Source organism: Contarinia nasturtii, unplaced genomic scaffold (assembly GCF_009176525.2).
Source record: "Contarinia nasturtii isolate CC-2019 unplaced genomic scaffold, AAFC_CNas_1.1 Cnas_scaffold_220, whole genome shotgun sequence".
NCBI lineage: Eukaryota > Metazoa > Arthropoda > Insecta > Diptera > Cecidomyiidae > Contarinia > Contarinia nasturtii.
The window spans coordinates 4037978-4059161 of NW_022197577.1; the positions used below are offsets into that span (position 1 = coordinate 4037978).

General features: G+C 33.5%; 4 protein-coding genes across 12 annotated transcripts in view; 1 reads left to right on the forward strand and 3 right to left on the reverse strand.

Annotated features, from left to right (window-relative positions):
• Window positions 1-536: 536 nt before the first annotated feature.
• On the forward strand, window positions 537-3839 carry LOC116337017 (uncharacterized protein KIAA2013 homolog). Its single transcript, XM_031761292.1, has 6 exons — window positions 537-1186; window positions 1343-1723; window positions 1819-1951; window positions 2025-2957; window positions 3025-3149; window positions 3212-3839. The coding sequence occupies exons 1-6, from the start codon at window positions 994-996 to the stop codon at window positions 3400-3402; spliced, it is 1956 nt and encodes a 651-aa protein (XP_031617152.1). The 5' UTR covers window positions 537-993; the 3' UTR covers window positions 3403-3839.
• LOC116337018 (serine protease inhibitor 28Dc) lies at window positions 3562-8415 on the reverse strand. 5 transcript variants are annotated; one of them, XM_031761294.1, is made up of 11 exons: window positions 8269-8415; window positions 7784-8042; window positions 5737-6039; window positions 5338-5656; window positions 5170-5252; window positions 5033-5090; window positions 4935-4971; window positions 4120-4870; window positions 4032-4046; window positions 3869-3970; window positions 3562-3747 (listed from the first exon to the last, which is right to left on the reverse strand). In XM_031761294.1, the coding sequence occupies exons 3-11, from the start codon at window positions 6029-6031 to the stop codon at window positions 3719-3721; spliced, it is 1689 nt and encodes a 562-aa protein (XP_031617154.1). In that variant the 5' UTR covers window positions 6032-6039; window positions 7784-8042; window positions 8269-8415; the 3' UTR covers window positions 3562-3718. The 5 variants fall into 5 exon arrangements, with proteins under 5 accessions (XP_031617154.1, XP_031617156.1, XP_031617155.1 ...); XM_031761296.1 differs by having other exon boundaries at window positions 7784-8078; XM_031761295.1 differs by having other exon boundaries at window positions 7784-8150.
• Window positions 8416-16033: 7618 nt separating this feature from the next.
• Window positions 16034-18114, reverse strand: LOC116337206. The gene is made up of 4 exons (XM_031761595.1): window positions 18053-18114; window positions 16856-17162; window positions 16656-16793; window positions 16034-16596 (listed from the first exon to the last, which is right to left on the reverse strand). The coding sequence occupies exons 2-4, from the start codon at window positions 17035-17037 to the stop codon at window positions 16131-16133; spliced, it is 786 nt and encodes a 261-aa protein (XP_031617455.1). The 5' UTR covers window positions 17038-17162; window positions 18053-18114; the 3' UTR covers window positions 16034-16130.
• A 1202-nt stretch (window positions 18115-19316) lies between these two features.
• LOC116337261 (A-kinase anchor protein 200) overlaps window positions 19317-21184 on the reverse strand; it is a 55905-nt gene continuing 54037 nt past the window's right edge. For all 5 annotated transcript variants that reach the window (XM_031761681.1, XM_031761677.1, XM_031761680.1 and 2 more), the window contains one exon: window positions 19317-21160. In XM_031761681.1, the coding sequence (XP_031617541.1) occupies window positions 21077-21160 (84 nt within the window). In that variant the 3' untranslated portion in view covers window positions 19317-21076. The remainder of the gene's footprint in view (window positions 21161-21184) is intronic.

A 21184-nucleotide genomic window follows, 5' to 3' on the forward strand; every position in this document is an offset into this window, starting at 1 on the left:
AACTGCATATATTCACTGCACGAACGTTGCAATCCTTTTTTCAGTCCAAATTTGCAGATTTTATTCAAGAGAAACAGCTAGTGAATAAATTATTCATTTTTTTGTGCCTAAAAATACAGAGATTTTTTTTCATTCGGAAAATTATTTGTTTAATATTTAATTTATCACATAGTTGAATTGCAAGCATAATCTCTGTCAATATTTTAAGAGAAGAATCAACGTGAAAGTGCAATTATTTTCAGTGCGAATAATGAAAACAACAACTAAATCATAAGGTCAACAGTATTAAAGAACAAGATATTTTACATCCCAGAGGAAAAAAAATCTTTTTATATCTATAGTTTCAAATAATTTCCTAATTTTTGCTCTGGATTTGGCGGTTTTGTGTATCAATACTATCCATCTATCTCTATCATTTGGTTCTATCAATATTTTGAATTTCCTCTTATAAGGTTGATTTAAAAAAAAACTCAACGAACTAACATAAATGATTTAAAAAAGTTCAAAGCATCAAAGCATCGATTGTTCATCTCTTTGATTAATTATTTAATTAAACACTAATACAATAGTAAAATATGGAGCCGACTGTTAGGCAATTTACGTTTGAAAAATAAAGAGAGTGTAAACGCACCCTTATTCTGACGTTTACTGTCGTTCTTCCGTCACATAGTCAACACAAATATTGTCTATATCATACGTATCGTTTTGTTGATCCGTAACTTTTGGTGGCTAAAATCTCGTGATTTAAGGAGATTGTTCGTTGAAAAGAATATTTCCACACATTGTGTAAATGTAAGATCTTGGTGCTCATAAGTGACAAATTGAAATTCAAGCAACAATTGAGAAGTCATGAGAAGATTGATGTGAGATTTAGTATGTGAACATACTACAGATGTTATGAAGGATTCGATGTAAATCCACCTGAATTTGTGCATTCTTTTACTGAACAAAAAAAATATAAAATAGAAAAGTGGAGTACAGAACTAAGAAAAGATGAAAATGTTCAGGAATAGGAAATACTATATGCTTGATCTCGTCGAATTTCAGCGTCGAATGCGAAGGCAATTCGAAGGGAATATAAACTATCGTAAATTAATTTTAATATTGTTCCTATCCGCTATCATTTTTTTATACATCGGACCATACATCTTCTCGTGGCTTTTTGGTTCCACAACAAAACCAATACGTAAGTCGTTTTATATTGAAATTCATTGCAACGTCAAATTAAAAAGAAAATAAAAAAACACATGAACAATTATTTGTATTTGTTCAGTGATTGGCACATAGCGTGAGCAATTGTATTGCCGTGCGATAATCGTGTAATTCCTTTTTTTCTTTTCAGATTTAATGTCACGGTGTATGGACGATCGTTTAACACCATTTTACTCAAAAGCCCTTGAGTTTAATGCGCACATTCAACACATCTCCGACTCAATAGGTCATTCAACCCTACCGACAAACCTACGCAATATTCCATATGTTGGTAATGGATATTTCGGTATTGAAATTGACAAAACTGCTGCATTTTATGTGAAATACGGACGACACTTATCACAACCAATCAATTATCAGCCAATAGTTAACTTTCGGTATTTAGATTCAAGCGACAGTTCATTTGACGAACCGCACGGAAAGCAATCAATTGTTGTTGATTACACAAACGGTGTTGTAAATCATTTTCAATGTTTTGGAAATGAATTTTTCATATCGAGTGATTTTTATGGTAAATTTTATCGACTTTACTTAAAATATTCAAATGTATCTCATCAATACATTGAATAGTATCACGTAATTTATTCTTTGTATATTCGTTTTTAGCCCATCGCGTTGTTCCGCATGTATTTGTTCAAGAGGTGAAATTAACAAATACCCGAAACAAACCATTTAACGTGGACGTCGAATCATTTGGACCAAGCACTGAATGGTCGAGTTCAAAAACGAAATACATCAAGTATGTGAATCAAAAAGTTTATCAAATTACTTTATTTAAACCAAATGAATTATCTCATTTTTTTAAAATTCAGATTGAAGCAACCATCGACAGAAAAATTAATCGAATTTTCGGTAACAAATGGATTTTTTGAATTGCCCAAGAATGGTGAAAAATTGAGTGTGACCATAGTCAGTCAACGATTACCATCGAAAATAGCGCTAAAAACGCGTGGCATTACAAAGATAGACATAATTCATGTCATTTATTATAGTGTGAAACAAAAAGCGGACGACAATGAATCGGCCGCCATTGCAACAATGACACAAATTGTGCAACAAAACTACTTCAATTTGATCGAAAATAATGATGCAAGCAATAGTAGCCCATCGAACAAATTTCAAACGCAAACAAGATTCAAGCGACAACACACCAATGTGTGGAAATCGCTATGGGAAAGTGGTTTCGAAATCAGTACATCACTTGCGGACAATGTTATCAATGGGGATCAAATAAATGCAACCATTTATGCCGTCTTATCACAAGTTCGTTCATTTGAATCGGAGACAGGCAGTTCAGAACAATTTCGAAAGGAAATGGTCAAGTCACTGGCATACGCCGAAGGATGCTATGACGCATATCATACATTACAAGCCGGAAATCTATGGAAAGATATGAGCGATATACAAGAAATGAATAAAGTAGTCAATTCATGGCTATTAACACTAGAGAAACAAGGATGTCACAATCTTATCAAGGCCGGTGCAAGCGGCGTTCTCCAAGCAATGGTACTTAGTTTTGGTAGTTTTCGATTCAGTAATCAGCATTTGGAATTGAACATTCATCCGAAGTATTTACATCGAGATTATTTTTTTCGACGTTTAAACTATGGCAATATGACTCACATTAACATAAGCATTGAAGTGACAGAAGACAATCATGCAATTATGTATGTGGCGCTCGACCGATCTGATGGCATCTATTATGCGTGCGACGCTGGATGTTTAGATGAACCTGTTCCATTGTCGTAAGTTACATTTTTTGATAATCTCTACACATCGTCTGGATGACCCAATTTGATTTGATTTGATTAGGCAAGATCGAAAGATGTTTCCAGTAAAATTGACTGAACCACTTACAGCAATTTTGTATATAACCCAAGATAAGGACCATGTCTTAGAATTGAAGAATGCCATTCATGTCAAGGAAGTGGCTGAAGGTTGGTGCGTTTTCAGTTTTGTTGTTGCAAATCTTATTAAAATCATTTCTCTTACCTTACAGCGCCAGCTCATGAAAACCATGTCATTTTGTTACATAAACATGGACATCAATTGGGTGGTCTTCCGACATTTTTTTGGATTTCAATATTCGTCATCATTATTGTTTTTCATATCTTTTTATGTAAACTTATTATTAAGGAGTATTGCGACTCTCCAGATGCCCTTCGTCGCTATCGATATGATAAACCGTGAACGAATTTGGTTTTGGCCCATTGTTTTGGTGGTTCTGTGATCAAAGTGTTATTAGAAATGACATTCGTTTTTGACAATAAATTGAACAAAAAGAAAACATCTTATTTATACACATTAGAACTGAGTTGAGAATGTTTTTTTATTTTGAATTATAATTCAATCTTAACTTATGCATTGCAAAAAAAAAACTCATGGAATAAATAAGAGAATGAAAAAAAGGATAGAATAGCTAATAAGCTTAAGCTAATAATTATTGTTTCTAAAATAAAGCGTGAAAATGTTGAACAAAAAAATACTTATTACTTAAAGTTAAATCCTATTCATTTCTTGGTTCAAAAACAGCACCTTAGGAGAAAAGAAACTCAATATTAGTCATATGAGAACTAAATAGCAATATATTAATTACAAAAAATTAATGTAATTAATTACTTGAGAGAAGTGAATAAAATTTATTGTAAATACAAACCATAAAAAATTGGAATTTTTGTATCTTCGTGTCTGATCAAAAACAAGAATGGTGTTTCAGCTCGGAAAAAGACATCAGGCCCCGATCGCCGTAATGTTGTGACTAAAAAAAGAAAAGCAAAAATGAATGACATGATGAGCGATTTCAAAAATGGACGCCATACCTGTAGCTGCACCACCTTTGGAGAAAAATTATAAAAAAAGATATATTTTCTAAAATGTATATAAGTAAAAAAATGGAATGATAATTACCTTCAGTGCCGACTTCATTCACGGTTAAATCTATTTGATGAATGAGTTCATCAGCGTATAATCGAGGATTTGGATAATGTTCGGAGCTGAGCCGTGTTCGCAATAAATCCAAGCGCTTCAAACTCATTTGTTGATCAGATATATTTTCCACTTCTCGACGATTTCGGCCAATTAGCTTTTTTTGTAGATAAGATTTGGTTATTCTCTTTTTTATCACAACATCTTTCAACCGTAACGGTTCTCTGTCTGTATGAAAGTCACTGTTAATTGTTTTAAATGTCGCCGCTGATCGTCTTTCACGCTTTGTGACACTTTGCACTGTCGCTGTTTCATTTGTCATATGTTTACTTTCAGTTTCAGCGAAACGGTTAAATATAAACGGACTTTCTTGATACGGTATTGTTTCAATGCCAGTTGAAATCAATGACAAGTCACTTTGATCGTAATTGAACAACGAACGTAATCCCATACGATTTAGAATTTTCTTCAAATCAATACGATTTGTGATATGCAATTTTGGAAAAAGAATTATTGCGGTTTTCATTTCCATTTTGGAAATCATCGATTCAATCTTATCAGCTGTCAATGTGGCTTGGAAATGTCTCAGGCGTTGACGCGTTGAATTATTTGGCAATATTATGTACATGGTTGTTAAATGTTTACGATAAGGCAATCCGATTATTCTACAATCAAATTCTTGGCTGTCATAAAATGGATATGAACCGCCCGTCGCCATCATTTCTACAAAGATCTATATAAAAAAAATCAATTCAAACATTATGTAAACTGTTATTCTAATTCTATTATGATATTACCGGAGCCCGACCAATTCCATAAGGATAGAACTCTTTTCTGCAAAAGAAAACATTCATTTTTTCATTCACTTTTTACAGTATTTGATCAGTATACATACGGTTTCGTCAATCCTTCCAAAAACATCCGTTCCCAAACAGCTTTGAAATATAACGCACCTTAGGAGAAAGAAAAAAACTCAATATTAGTAATATGAAAACTAAATAGCAATATATTAATTAATAAAATAAAACGCACTTGCAATTACTGATTTTGTTGTCGATGATAGCGGATCTGAAATAATCTCTTTGATTTTATTTTGCGTTTTCTCTTTGACCCAACTGAAAACAATCAAAAATCGTTTTAAATTGATTTTGAAAAAAAAAAACCTTGAAATCTGTGTGTATCAATTAAAAACAAACAAACCTATTGATGTATTTGCTTGATAGTTCCGGCTTATTAGCAAAGTCCAATCTTTGCAATGTACTTTTATAGACTGATTCTATCGCGCTTCGATAGTCGTCTCTTATGAAATAACCATTTTGAAAAAATATCCCATTTGCAATTTGTATTTGCTGATACGATTGATTTTGGTTTTTGTTCTCATCTCTGTTTTGTTGATGATTTTGTGTCCAGAAAACAGGACGTCGTCTTCTGCCGGGATGCGGAATGTCGCGATTTAAATCATCAATCATCAGAGAAAATTCTTCATGTACTTTCCACGTGTTTTGCGATAGGTAGGGATCTGATTTTAAATAAACAATTTATCATTGCAAGACTAGCATTGAAAAACAAGTTTTATGTATTGAGCTAAATGAATCATACCATTGTTAATTTTCAAAACGTTCATTAGTTCTTGGAAAGTTTGACCGTTTGCGCCCATCAACAAAGTACTCAATGCTGAATAAATGCAGAGTGGTGAAAAAATCTCCGTTTTATCGCTATCTTGCAGAACTGTCGTTCCGATTTCTTGTGACAGCTTTAACATATTACTAGCCAATAACTCACTAACTCGGGCATCAAATCTTGGATCTGTACTGCTCTCATCATCGTTTGCAAACACTATTAAAATTGGAGCCAATACTAAAAAGCTCACGCCTATCGTTTTGAGCGTTTTCATCTTGCACACTGAAAATACACATATATTTGAATTTCAGTTTATTCAGCCATTGAACACAGGGATATATTCAAAAAAAAAGTTTAATTAAAGATCAAAATTAAAAAGTAGTTAATACATTTAAGTCTTGTGCCCAATCTCTCCGTTAACATTCAATTCATTGTTATAACGATCCCATCGTGAAATATTTTTCTTTACTTACATCACTTATACCAATATGTGACTCATAAAAGGATAGTTTTTTTCTGTTAATATCCATTTGGAATTCCCCATTGTGTTCACAAATCTATGCTAAGCAGCGCGTGTACGCTGATTGTTATGCACTGGTAGTTGTATTTTTATATACATGCTCTATGCTATATCATACCGGTGAGTAATTTTAAAATAGGTTTATTATACTAATGGTAAGTAATAACAATGGGTACGGTATGAATGCCGCAAAAACGATTTTCGCACTTTTAATAGTCAAGTGGTCGTACTTCGAAGTTATTGCGTTGTCTATGTATTTGATTGAAATATGGAAATCTAATTTTAATAAAATGCAAATAATCACATGCGATACATGATAAGTAAGCAAGCTAAAGAGTATTACGGTAGAATCTCTTTTCCTAAAATTGTTAATGGTGTGATTCATATGAAAATATTGCGCACAATATTTATCGTTGTTTGTATTCGTTGAACGAGAAGAAAGAAATATATCACACAAATAAATAGTCATACATCAAATCAACAAGTACAACAATGTAAATAACTCTTTTTACAGTTTCGCACGATGATAGCATCAGCATTTAAAAAAAATCGATCGACAGTCTGTCATGCGTTGAAAAAATGTTGAGAAATATGTTGATTTTTTTTGTGGGAATCAGACATTAGGCTCGAGCTATGCATATAGCGGCTGCTATTTTATAGGTGCTATTCATAGGCGCTATTTAATTCGTGTGCTGTGTGTAACACCGAGTAGGAATATCATAGCCTACTATTCTTTTGTACATTTGAATGTGAGTACGAGAGAGATGTAGAAAATAACGCACAATATGCATAAATGCATTAAAACGAGATAAATAGCGCCTATGAATAGCGGCTATGAAATAGCAGCCGCTATATCCATAGCTCAAACCTAATGTCTGGTGGGAATGAAATGAAATACGATTTGTGAAAATTGAAACGGTAATCTGATGGACAAACGAAGTATGCGATTTACTTTGTCTTAATTGGGTAGGTATTTAAGTATTTATCTATTATATTCGGTGTCATAAAGCTGATCTAAAGTGAATAAAAAAACCGCTATTGAAACCTACTTCACATGCAAATTAACACATACATATTGAAAATGTACATAAATGCAATAGTATTGTACATTTCGTTTATATATATGTTAATTTAATTTTTTATTACTCCAACGAGTTTGTTAAAACCTAGGTTAAAACGGAGGTAAACGGGCACAAAATTAGTAGATTCTAGATTTTTTTTACAATTTCTTTACACTGCAAAGATTTTATCGTAAACGAATGCATACTTTTTAAATGTGCTGATTAGCGGAGAAAAACAATTTGTTATCAAAAATTGCGGTCAAATTAAATTTTGACCTTCGTTTTCAGCGATACAAGCAAACAAATTTACAACAAAAACTGAATGCCTGTGAATGTCATCAAAACATGCTATTGTACTTGTAATTTTCGTTTTTGTTTGTTATTTACTCGAAACAAAAAAAGCGATTGGATTATTCAATGCACACTTTATTCATAACCATCTTACCAGCTTTGTTTTCCTTGCAATCTTCACTTAATGGTTTCCTTTTTGTATAGATTTTTTTTCGTACAATATTCACACAGTTAATAAGAAAAATATAAAATTGCCTGCGGCTTGCATTTATAAAAACACACAATTACACGCTTTTCATCTACACTGAATTTATTGAACAATCCATTTTGATGGTTTTCTGATGCTCCAGACTAATTTGCCATTCGATGAATGAATTTCAGCGTAAGTTGGCTCGTCAATGATGAATGATCCTCTGTAAAATACGGAAAAATTGCAATCGTGTTTTCAACTGAAGAAAACACTCATGACTATAATCGCATATAAATTGCGTTTACTGGTTTGCCTTGTGATTATCGTATAGCTTCGAGAAAGAGAGACGCATACCGCGCATAAACCAGACAAAATATGTGCGAATGAATTTTTAACGTTTATTTCTAATCGGATTTAACCTTTGCGTTACGTTTTATTTTAATAGTTACGTTTTTTTTATTGTCTCGCTGTGATGTTATGTAATGTTTTCTAGTGTTACTGCTGTTAATAATAATAATAATGGCGATGATTTCTGTGTATGTTACCGCACGTTTCGCAGTGAATCGTTCGCACACAGTTTCGCACGACTAAATGATCTTGAGCGACTGACTGATTTGTCGTCGAGTCGCTTGGCTTATATAGATTGTACAAATTACACACATGACAAATAAAACATCTTCATCGCTCGGGTTTTACCATTGCGCTGTGTTTATGTGATTTAGGCATTGTGTTTACATGTACATTTACCGTTCTTTACGTGTCAAGAAAATCTTCGATCATATGAAATATGTGTTAAAAAGACGTAACAGCTTCAGTAGAACTAGCAAGTGCAAACCCATAAGCAATACCTTTGTGATCGCTTGAAAACCATTATGATTATTAAATTAAATTAAGAATATTATAATATATATATAATCACGAGGGACGGCAGTTAATGCTATATGCAAACTTACAATAAATTATAAACTTACATACATAGTAACATCATACTTTTAACAGCCTCATGGGCCAATTACAAAAAGTATTTGGCTATTTTTATGTTTAACTGGTTATAAAAGAAATTTATTTATTTTTATTATTTTTTCATAAATGTTTGAAAGAAAGAAGGAAAGTGTGAATAGGATTTTCCAAAAAAAAAAAATCTTTAGTACAATTTAATTAATTTTGCAAAAATACGATATTATCAGTTATTCTCTAAAATAGATATTTGCTCTACATAAAAACCGTTTCACTCTCTAATTATTGGAAAAAGACTTTATGGCAAAGTAATGATATCGAGAGTAAAACTGCTTACGAGAGCGTTATTCCAATTACAATTACAATTGCATTCCCCAGCAGTAGACTGAGCTTAAGTTAATTTAGTCAATAATTTGTAATTATTAGAGATTGGTTTAGGTCGAAGATAGAGTAACGTCTGAAAGCATTGAGGTTTGTCTCATTGAGATTCAAATTATTAAAACATTCGACATGCTGGCGATGCATACGTAAGGCAGGACTATAAAATTCTACATTTGTTGTGACAATTGGCAAATAAAACGTTCTGTTAAATCTCATTGTTCGTAGTTGGTGTGGCTGATAATTGTGAATAAACTCTAAATATGCCATTTGTGATTTTGAAAAGAATTATTTCATCAGATAAAATCCGTCTATTCTCCAATGAGATTAATTCTAGTCTTATGAGTCGCATGTTATATGTTTCTGTGGGAAAATGAAATATCCTAAAAACCATTCTTGTGAACTTTTTTTGAACTCTTTCGATTGCATCAATGTGAATTTGATAATATGGACTCCATATTGTTGACGAGTACTCTAATATACTTCTGACGTATAGATAGTAAAGGATCTTATACGTTTCAATATATTTAAATTTATTTAAAGACCTAGATATGAACCCAAGCATTCTACATGATCTGTTAACAATATTTTGAAAATGACCATTAAACGATAACTTAGTATCAAATTGCACTCCCAGATCCCTAATGGTATACACTCTATTCAATGCTGATCCGTTGATATTGTAGTTGAAATGCTGAAATGTGGCCTCGTTTCTTCTTGTGAAAGACATGACATAACAATGAAATATGTATATTTTGCGTCACTCTATAATATAGCCTATATATACGTTAAAGACATGAAAATCTAAGTCGCTGACTTTTGGAAAGGGGTTTTTGCATATTTTAGTAGTGCTCAGGCACCAAATTAAGAAACCGCATTTTTTTTAATTCAAAATTTGGCCACCAGGTGGCATTTTGAAAAAATCGCTGAAAATGCCTTTTTCTCCATTTTTGACCACCGAAATTATTTTTTCGAAAAAAAATATGGCCATATTCGGGATCTAGGGACTGCATAGATAATGTCAAAAATAATCATCATGACCAGTTGAAAAGTGGTAAAATGGGCAAAAACCTCAAAATTGGCCAGATAGTATGTTTGTATGACTGCATTTTTCTCCGTACCTTCTTTTAAATTGTGTGAAATTATTTTTTTCGAAAGTAGACTGAAAAGTGAGCAAACTATACTTTTTCAGTTTCAAAAAATTCGTTGCGTAAATGGGCCTCCCCCTATCCAGCCTGGCAAATTTTTGCGATTGCCTTGAAACCTTTTTAGGGATTTACCATTTTGGTTAGTGACTAATTTGTGATAATTTGTGACACCAATATTTCGGCCCATGGGAATAGACCTTCGGCCAATTTTGGCCATTTTTCTATTTAGGCCTATTGGCAAAAAAGTCTCTTAGTGAAATTTTGAATAAAAGCAAAAAATAAAAATATAATGATGCAGAATTTTTGTGATTAATTTGTGACTCACAAATATGACTTTAGATTTTCGATACGACATCTGGTGGACATATTATGAACAAAAAATTGAAAAATGCACAAAAATGATTTTAATCGAAAATTTGAAAAGGACCACTTTTTCAAATATGCCACCAATATATTCCACTTATTCCACTATATTATATAAAATACTCTTGTAAATACTAGAGTACTAGCTAGAGTACAAGTACTTGCTAGAGTACAAATGGTAAAATACAATATATATGAAAAGAAAATGTTTCAATGAAAAACCGAAAAAATGGTTTTTTCTTGATTTGTATAATTAAAAAAAAAATGTTTTATTTTATTTTTATTGTGTGTTTTATTTATTTATTTATCCGTGGATTATGAACATTAACCTAATTTTGAAGAATAAGTTCATTGTGCAAGAGTACTAGATTTGTACTAAAATCTAGTACCAAATATCAACGAAAATTTTATACTTGACATAACCTCTTTTTTGACCACATTTATTTGAAGCGTCTCAAACATGGTAAGTTTGCTTCTTTTCACATATTTTAAAAATATTTTATTTAAAAATTAGAATATTTAAAAAAATTTACTAGAATAAATGTGGTCAAAAAAGAGGTTATGTCAAGTATAAAATTTTCGTTGATATTTGGTACTAGATTTTTGTACAAATCTAGTACTCTTGCACAATGAACTTATTCTTCAAAATTAGGTTAATGTTCATAACATCCCTGCGACATGACAGTGTATTGCAAAAAGTGACATGGTGGCGCCATGTACAACATGGTGGTGAAAGAACAAATTTTCATGTAAGAGCATGTACGACCACATTATTGATGTTAGTTGTTATCAACTTGGATGAAATAATTTGTGGTCGCAAATGCAAAATGTGCCTGGTCGAAAAGAGTGATCATAAAATTTATCTATTTTCAAAAATAAAATGTTTACAATTAGAAAATTCCTTGCGATTTCATCATTTTTGTATTTAAAATTTATTTCGTTTAAAAAAAAGTAGAAGAAAAAACAAATCGTCTATCACAGTGTGGTCGCAAATACGTTGTGTGGTCGCACATGCAAAGTTTGTTCTTTCACCACCATATTACAGGTACATGGCGCCACCATGTCACTTTTTTCATGTCGGGGGGATGGTTCATAATCCACAGATAAATAAATAAATAAAACACACAATAAAAAATAAAATAAAACATTTTTTTTTAATTATACAAATCAAGAAAAAACCATTTTTTCGATTTTTCATTGAAACATTTTCTTTTCAATAATATTTTTACAGTGAGTCGTTTAAGTAACTAGAGTAATACTCTAATAGCTAAAGTATTTTGTTAAGTATATTGGAATATATTGGTGGCACAGTCGTATATATTTGTTTATATTCTTTTGCGAAGTTGTTTCGCAATCTCCCCCTAGCTTTTTGTGAAGTCCCAAATTTTTTATTGAAATAAAAAAAATGAATAAAATAAGCGAACAGTTTTTGGAAAATGTACGAAAAAATGAGTGTTTTTTATGAGTTTAAACCTAATAGCAAACGTTTGCAAAAATATATCCACAAGTCGAATCGTCGCTACAATATAATAAGTGGACAATTTATTGTTTGTGTTTTGTTCAACAAATGATTTGGATGATGGATGACAATTGGCAGCATATAGCATGAATCTTCCACCCAAAAGAAAATTCAATTGAAAAGTTCGACGGTAATTTTTTTTACATAATATTGATTTATGAACCAATCCTATCTGGACCAATTCCATCTGGTGTACTGGGACCACCACCAATTCCTGCCGCAGTTTCATCAAGTAAAAGTGGAATGAAACAAACCTATGTAGTTTAGTATTTTTTTTATAAATTCACACAAAATCATCTGAAATGACTTTTTGGTCCAACACACTTTTTTTGTAATTGTTAGTTGTAATTATCATTTCGTATTGGATTAAATAAAAATGTGGTTAAACCTGAATTAATTTCGTTTATAGCAAACAATTGTGACTTTCATAGTCATCAATGCACACGTTTAACTAGCTGCACTTATTTTGAGAGTTTAATTGAAAAGGGTATTGATGCACTGACGGTGGGACAAGAGCTACGAAAATTTGATATTTTGGTAATATAATCAAAATTCAAGTTTTGTATTTTGGATAAGCAGAGGGATGCAAGTGCTGGACATCCTGAGCAGTGATATGTGGAAGCAAGGCCCAAGTTGGCTTAGAAAACCAGTAGAGGCATGGCCTAAGCCAAAGTTGACCATCACCACGCAGGTCTACAACCAGATCAAGGCAGAGACGAAGCAAAAATCGACACTGGTCATGTCTGTAATGCTAAGCAAATGGAACAACCAAATAAAAGAACTTTGGTACAGAACTAATGATTGGCGCAAATTGCTTAGAATTACCGCCTATGTACTTCGATTTATAGAAAATACCAAAATGCATAACAGAAGCAAATGGACGCGAGGCGAGCCAAAATCATTCGAGCTCAGAAAGGCAGCATGGTTCTGGATAAAGTATGCACAAGCAACAGCATACAAAAAGGAGATTCACATGCTCAAAGCAAGCGATAAGCAATTTCCCCCAAAAAGCAAGATTTGTGCACTAAAACCAAGCATTGACCTGAATGGCTTATTACGTGTGGGTGGGCGCATCAATAAAGCAAATATCAAATACGAAAAGAAGCACCAAATCATCATACCCCCACATACGAGATTAGCACAATTGCTAATCATGTACGCACACAAAGAACAGTTGCATGGTTCCGTACAGTCAGTAATGGCATATTTAAGGCAAACGTACTGGATACCCGCATTGCGATCTCAAGCACGAAAAATAGTATTGCAATTAAGGCTGTCAACGAACTGTTCACGAACGTACGCGAACGGATTGATTTTTGATGCGACTGTACTTGTTTGTTCGTACGCTTCGAATAATTGTTCGCGCGAACACGAATGCGAACGCGAACGTCCGCGAACTGTCCGTGAAAAGCTATTCAGTAAATTTAGTATTACTGATTCAGAAATCAGATCATTACAGCAATTTTTTGTAGCATTGTTGGCAACATGTCGATTATATTTTTATTAGTATTTGAGAGCTCCACATCTAAAAACAACATGAAAAAAATATTTTTTTTCATATCAAGATTTGTTTATAAAGCAATAAAATATAACCAAAACAAATTCCCAATTCGAAGATACTGTCCTTCGCCTTGTACAAAGTTTGTCATCACAAGACGATTTACCGTTTACTGATATTCTTAGATTCGTAAAGAAGTCTTACGCGGTAACGGTTTCTTGTACACAAAAAACCAAAGACACAATCGCATCACCGAGATGGAAAGGATTTCATTCATTTGACGAGTGTCAAAAAGAATTGTTATTTGCTCGAAAATGAAAAAATTGAAGTGTTTGAAGTGCAGTGGATTTTTTTCTACTAAATACAACCTTGAAGTACATTTTGCGGGCAAACATCCCAACATTTTCATTGAAAAAAGGAAAGAATTGTGTCGTGCAGCTGAGTGGTTTGAGGTACCGAAAAAAAAGGGCAAATTTATTTGTGAAATATGTGATAAAACTTTACAGCGGAAAGAAAATCTAATTAACCATATGAAAATCCACTCGACCTCGCGAAAACGGCTCAAATGTGATTTTTGTTCGCTGACTTTTACATATCGGACAAATTTAAGACGCCATCTAAACAAAAAACATTCCAACGAAATGATCAGCAATTCTATCAGTTCAAATTCCTTCCCCACTAAAAGAAGTGATGATGAAACCAGTAAAGACGGTGATGTACCACTGGCCCGAATTTGCAATGCGTAAAATGCACAAGGTTCTCCAAAAAGGCAGCACAGCAGATTATGGCAGAACTACCGGCCATACGCATAAGACCAGCCTTACCCTTTAATGCAACAGGGGTAGACCTGGCAGGCCCGTTCGTTGTCAAAGCAACAGACAAATTAAGACTCGGCACACGAGCAAGAAGCAAACAAATGCCAGACTTGAAAGGCTACGTTGTGGTGTTTGTGTGCATGGTGACCAGGGCAATTCATCTTGAAGCAGTGATGGATTTGTCTGCTGAAGCATTCCTGTGCGCACTACAAAGATTCACAGCACGACGCGGATTTCCAACCAAAATGTTCAGCGACAATGGTACAAACTTCGTCGCAACAGATAGAATATTACAGCAATCAAAAGAACATTTTCAAGCATCAACGACCAAAGCATTCTCATCTTGGCATGCAATGGAGTGGCAGTTTATAACACCAGGCGCTCCACATGAAGGTGGGATTTGGGAAGCAGCGGTCAAATCAATGAAGAACCACCTTAGACGCACCATGGGCATGCAAAAATATACATATGAACGGGTAACCACGCTACTCACAAGCATTGAAGCTCATTTCATAATTGGTGGACCACCAGTAATGTGCGAGCTACATTTTACGGGGGGGTTGATTTTTCAAAAACTAAAAATTCTCTCATCTGAACAACAAATTTCGTTTTTTTTTTTTGCTCTTCACTTTTTTGGCGAAAATCCCTAGCAAATCGAAAGAATTTTCTCCGCGCAAAACCTCAGGAAATTACAATAAAATCGTTTTTTTTTTTTTGAAGTCACTTTTTGAGGCGAAAATCCCTAGCAAATCGGAAGAATTTTCTCAGCCAAACAAAGTGAAGAGCTAAAAAAAAGGGTCTTCACTTTTTTCGTGAAAAACCCTAGCAAATTCGAATAATTTTCGCGAAAAAATTTTTCTCATCCAAATCACAGGGGGGGTAAACCCCCCCCCCCTTCGCACATTACTGGTGGACCACTAAAGCTACCATTCCATGAGGAAATGGATCGGCCACCAATAACACAATCAGCAAGGCAACTATATAAGCACACTCAAGCACAAGTACAAGCATTTGGAAGCAATGGTCAAACGACTATCTTCACAGCCTCACACAACGGCCAAAATGGCGAGAGGAAAATGAGAACATAAAAACCAATTATGTCTCATCAAGCATGAAAACCTCGCGCCAACATATTGGGCAATGGCACGCATAGTCAAAACGCACCCAAGCAAGGATGGCAAAGTCCGATCGGTCACCTTAAAAGTGCAAAATGGTGAACTCGATCGTTCCATCCGTAAGCTATGCATTCTCCCTACAGACACAAGCCTAAACCTCTGGGTTAACAATTAAAATCGTTAACGGGGGGAATGTTCAGTACAGTGACCAATACCAATGCACGGTATTGGCACACATTACTGAGTCGGTGTGTCGCAGCTGTCACACAGAGACAAGCATCTGTGTAGACACACCGCACCGACACAGTTAGTTAATTAATTAGTTATAAGAAAACAGTCCGTGTACACGCTTAATAAAATATATTCTCTCCATAAAAATAATCTGTCTAATTATTACTGATCTCCCAAACATAATGAATATTCAAATCAAATCAATCGAAAAAAATTCAAAAAGGCCGGGGTTTTAAATGATTAAAACGACTTTCGGCGATTTGGGAATGGTCGAGTTGAAATTGAACTCACACAGCTGCACCATTGGGTTCAATTGCCGTCGATGCCGATGCGTTGTCAGGAACTGGCTGAACAACGAGCGGAAAATTTGAATCATGTTTTGATGCATTGGGGAGTGGCACACCAGTAGCTGAAGCATTCGACGGTTGTTCAGTGGTCACACCTACGTTCAATTGCATTTCTTGGTCTTGAATGTATTCAAGTATGTTGATATGTGGCATCTCATCATCATCAGGAAGGGGTTGAATTTGATGTGATACATTCGGTTCTTGTTGCGTACTGGTGCCTGGACGTGGATCATCTACGTTGTTCGATTGATGCTGTGATGAAGCTGGATTGACTGTTCGATTACCCGAGGCCCTCACATTCGGTGACGAGGCACTTTGTCGTTGTGGGCCTGGTTGTTGACCATTATTTCCTTGTCGATTTGCTCTCAATGGAATTATTCCCGTTCGTACCAATTGGTTTCGACCTCTATTCAAGAAAATGCATGTTCTCAATGACATTAAAGTAAAAAAAAGACTACAACTTACGCTTGCAACAATGTCGGAACAAATGCTTTCCAATGATTTCGCATTTCGTTCCACTCAGCAGCGCCATGCTCCATAACGATCAGTTTCGGCCAAGCTGTCATGTCGAGATCGAATGGAAGATGGGCTGGGTTCTTGTTGCTATATCAATTTAATTTGTGATTAACGATTTTACAAAAGATTCGATTCGTAACTATACTCACTCGTACTTTCGGATGGGGAACTTTATGTAACCAGGAAACATGTAGTGTTCACCTCTCATGCGACACTCTCCAGCTAGATACAAATGACGTCCCACTCGTGCACCTGTCCAATCCGAAAAGTCCACGTTTACCACCTCACGCATCTTCCGAATTGTTGCCTGAAAATCCATATCCGCCGACATTTTGACAATTGGTCGATCCGAATGTGACGAAAACGTAAAAATTGTGGTGGAACCCAATAGATTCGATGAAAATCAAATGATTACTTTCGATAAAACTCTATGACTGAATGATCTCTTTATCACACCTAACAATTCAATTTGAGAAAAAAAAGAAACAAAAATAGTCTTGTCAGCTGTATTTTTTGAATTTCAACACAAAACGAAGTTTAAGCACGAGAATAAACACTTGGTTTTATTTTTGCTTAGTTTGTTCGACACTGATGGCGCGAATTATCAAAAAAGCTGACGATTGAGTTTTTTTCACACCGACGCTCAGAAAATAATTTCGAGAAGGTTTTTTTGGTAATAGAATCGACAAAAAGGACTAACACATATTGAAAATTCTCAAAAAACTTGAAAATGAAGGCAATTATTTGCAAAAACGCAATAAACTCACTTTTTAATTGAATTATAGCGAATTACAGTCCGTCCCATAGTAGAGGCCGGTTGATTTAACCACAAAAAGTTTCAAATATCTTGAAAATATTTTTGGTGTCGCCAGATGGCACTCTAAGCTAATGCGCCAATTAACATTGACAGTTCTCAAATCACTACAGTGTTTGTTGTGCAACGAAAACATGGATTCGGAATATTTTCATAAGCGTTTTGGAGCGGTGTTTTTGCATCTACATCCAAAAGGACCAAGAATGTCAATCGCATCAATTGATAAATACATTAAAAAGTCAGAACGGTTCGTCAAGCACTGGATTGAACATTATAACAGTGAAAGAAATGTGAATGATCAGCCCAATGTGAAGCCAAACCGAGCCACCTCGCCAAAGCAAGATAAACGGATAGTCAAGTTGTTCAAGGGACACGATATATGGACAAAATGATTTATAAAATGCAAATGGATCAATGCAAATCTCAGAAAATGACACTAAAATCTGATTGAAAATGCCGGAAAATTCTCAATTATAAAAAAAACTCTTTGTGATTTAGCTAGAAAAATGATCGAAATTGTGGTAATACTCACTTAATTTCTAGACACTGATACGCTGATTCAGCAAAAACAGGTGATGTAAAACCAGTCCCCTCACAAAAACAGTCCAGATGGAAATGGTGTGTTTTAAATGTTATTCTGCTTGGAATGCTCGCTTCACACAAGCAGTTCAATACATATGCAACTTATACAAGCTTGTCAGAAATTTTTACAGGAGACACATATACAATTATAAAAATGAAAGACATGGCTATTCAGCTTATGTTTTACTCACATTCAGTTTTGATACTTTACAGTGGTGGCTGATTGTACTTACTTCAATTTAGTTGAAAAAAAATACGAAAAACTTTTCTCAAAATAATAATTTCATTTGAATTCCTATGAGCCACCGTGAATCCGAAGTTACATACTTGGAATAAGTGAATCCGAATCGAATTAGAAGTAACTAACTTCATTCTGATATCACTTGTCACACAGCACAATGAGTAAGGAGAGCATTATACTTAGTATTGTTCAAAACTACTCATGTATTATCGAATTTGAATCCTGAACAAAACGCTTGTCGGTGCTCTAAAACGTAACACGAGCTCAATCGTAATTTAGGGATGGACGTGAATGTAACCAACAAAAAAAATGTCTCTGAGACCGTTCCATTGAAGATGTACTTTTCAAAAGCATGAAAATCGCCATGGATTCAGCTGTTGAATGTGAAATGATAGCCGCTATCATATTGTTCACTAGGAATGCTTGTGTTGTATTCACGAACTGGAGAAAATGACGTTTCAGGTCGTCATAAATAAAACTAAGAAAATGCCATGTGCCAAAAAGCCAATTTTTATGAATTTACTTCAATGGACTATGTATTTTTGATGGGTGGGAAGAAGGGACAAACCGCTATCCTTGGGGAACCTTTGAGCAGGCCTTGATGATACTAAAACATGATATAATGTGTGTTTTTTTGTGTTTCTTTATTATGTATTTTATAAATTTATATCCATTCTTACTTAATATTTCATCTGATAAATTTCAAGCTATAAAAATTAAAAAAAGAACTGCATTGTGCCTGTACACAAAATAAAAGAAACCATAAAAATATTTAGTAATTAAAATTTAAAATAAAAACAGGGAAGAATCTCTAGCGCGTGCCACAGAAAGACTTTAAGTCTTTTCCAGATACCGGTACATATTTCTATTTCCCTCTTGAGATTTCGAAACCCTACGTATTTATTATGAATTATTCGTATTTTTTGTTATCTTTTTTTTCATAGTTAACCTTAATTAAAAAAAAAAATCTTGATTTGATGCTAAGTGGATAATTAAATGTTCGTTTATTTAATATACAATTCATTTCTATCGTATCGAATTTTTTCATTGATCGAAAACTGATGGAAATAGCATACTACATATCGAATTAGTATATTTAAAACATAACTAAATATTATTTCCACCGCATTTATTAAGTATAGTATGTAAAAATGTTCATCTTAAAAAAACTGTGCCGAACAAAAAACATCGATTTTGTATAGCCTTTTATGTGAATATTAAATGCATATTGAATGTGGATTTAGGCAAAAATCAATTCAGTCTAAAAAATGATATCGCATGTTCATAGGCATACACAAAATCATTTTCTTACTCCAACATTCTTTCCAAAATCGATTTATGTTGATCGCAATGTTTCAAAGTGAAAGTGTCCATTAAAAAAGAAAGCTCGAGCAAAAAATAATTTATATTCGACGTGTTGTTTGTTTTTTCCTTTAAATATATTCATGTATTTTTGGAGATTTATTGTTTTTTTACTCTGTATCATGTAACAAAAAGAAGCATACATTTTATCATTTACGATTATGATTTTTTTTGTGTAATTTTTTATTATTGTAAAAATTTTCATTGTTTATTTGAAATATTTTGAAGGGGATGCACATTTACATAAAAGTATATTTGATGTGGATCGCATGTTGTTGTTTTTTTTTTATCCTTTTCAAAAGTAGACGTAAAAATAAAGTTGTGACCACTATTTCTATTGTTTTATTCATCTTAATTTTGATTCGTATATTTCTCTTTACAATGCATGATGATAAATATAAATGTATGTATGTGATTTCGACAAACAAGTAAAAAAGCTACATAATGACTCATCAAAGCACAATAATAAAAATGAGAAACCGATAAATGTTCATGTATTTCATATAATTGGAATAGTTTAGACATGGATATGAAAGTGATAAAAGGAGATTTACAATTGCATTACTTGGAAAAGTAAAAGATGCTTTGAAATGAAATTTTCCAATTTTTTTTTATGTTGAAGAGAGAGAGAGAAAGATAGAAAGTTCGGAATTCCTTATTGGATATTTTTCTTTAAAAAAAAAGGTTATCATGCTACTACTTTGTCGTTGTTGTTTGTCTTTTGTTTTCGTTTCTCATCTAGTAGTTAGTAATTATGCTTCGATTCTGTATGCATGCTTAACGGTACGTGATACAAATACAAAATACATATAAAAATGTAATATTTAGATAATATTGTGATTTTTTTGCTGTTTTCTTCTTCGTTACTCTTTTTCAATTCATTTTTAATTATGCGTTGATGCTTTGATGTGATTTGTAGCGTGGTCGAAATCGTTTTGTCACTTTATGTGTGTGTTCATGATGTTACTAAATAATTTCTTTCTTTTATTTTGTTTTTGATTGACATTACAATTGTTAAGCTATCCCTATTGCAAGAAGAACTGATTCATATATATATATAATTGTTGCTGTTGTTTTGTTTGCCATTCCAGAGGCGTTTCTTTTCTCTTTCCATATTGCATATTTCTGTTGTCTGTATGTATGTATGTTTTCATGCTATTTATCGTGTGTAAATATGGCTTTCCCGTTTATGTTTTTTTGTTGTAGTTGTTGTTTCTTTCGTGTTATGTTTTGTTTTGTTCATCATTGTTTGTAATTGATTTTGAGTCAATTTTCCATTTTCCTTACTTTCTCTCTTAATATATAAATTGTTTATATTTAATATTTAGTTTAATAAATCAAATTCTTTTTGCAACACACAATCGATGCATCTTATTCGGCAGCTACAACTTCTGTTGATGGTGGTGGATTGGCTGCTGCCAATTTTTCTAATTTTTCTGGCGAAGTAGCGATTTCCTGCAATGTAAATTAAAAGAGGTT

What these genes read in the sequence shown, in the direction of transcription:
- LOC116337017 (XM_031761292.1), top strand. Translation starts at nt 994, where the DNA reads ATGAAAATGTTCAGGAATAGGAAATACTATATGCTTGATCTCGTCGAA. An exon ending in TTCCACAACAAAACCAATAC is followed by an intron (nt 1,187 to 1,342) that starts GTAAGTCGTTTT and finishes TTTTCTTTTCAG; the next exon opens with ATTTAATGTCACGGTGTATG. An exon ending in TCAAAAACGAAATACATCAA is followed by an intron (nt 1,952 to 2,024) that starts GTATGTGAATCA and finishes TTTAAAATTCAG; the next exon opens with ATTGAAGCAACCATCGACAG.
- LOC116337018 (XM_031761297.1), bottom strand. Translation starts at nt 6,031, where the DNA reads ATGAAAACGCTCAAAACGATAGGCGTGAGCTTTTTAGTATTGGCTCCA. An exon ending in CGTTTTGAAAATTAACAATG is followed by an intron (nt 5,657 to 5,736) that starts GTATGATTCATT and finishes ATTTAAAATCAG; the next exon opens with ATCCCTACCTATCGCAAAAC. An exon ending in AACAAAATCAGTAATTGCAA is followed by an intron (nt 5,091 to 5,169) that starts GTGCGTTTTATT and finishes CTTTCTCCTAAG; the next exon opens with GTGCGTTATATTTCAAAGCT.
- LOC116337206 (XM_031761595.1), bottom strand. Translation starts at nt 17,037, where the DNA reads ATGTCGGCGGATATGGATTTTCAGGCAACAATTCGGAAGATGCGTGAG. An exon ending in TTCCCCATCCGAAAGTACGA is followed by an intron (nt 16,794 to 16,855) that starts GTGAGTATAGTT and finishes AAATTGATATAG; the next exon opens with CAACAAGAACCCAGCCCATC. An exon ending in GTTCCGACATTGTTGCAAGC is followed by an intron (nt 16,597 to 16,655) that starts GTAAGTTGTAGT and finishes TTTCTTGAATAG; the next exon opens with AGGTCGAAACCAATTGGTAC.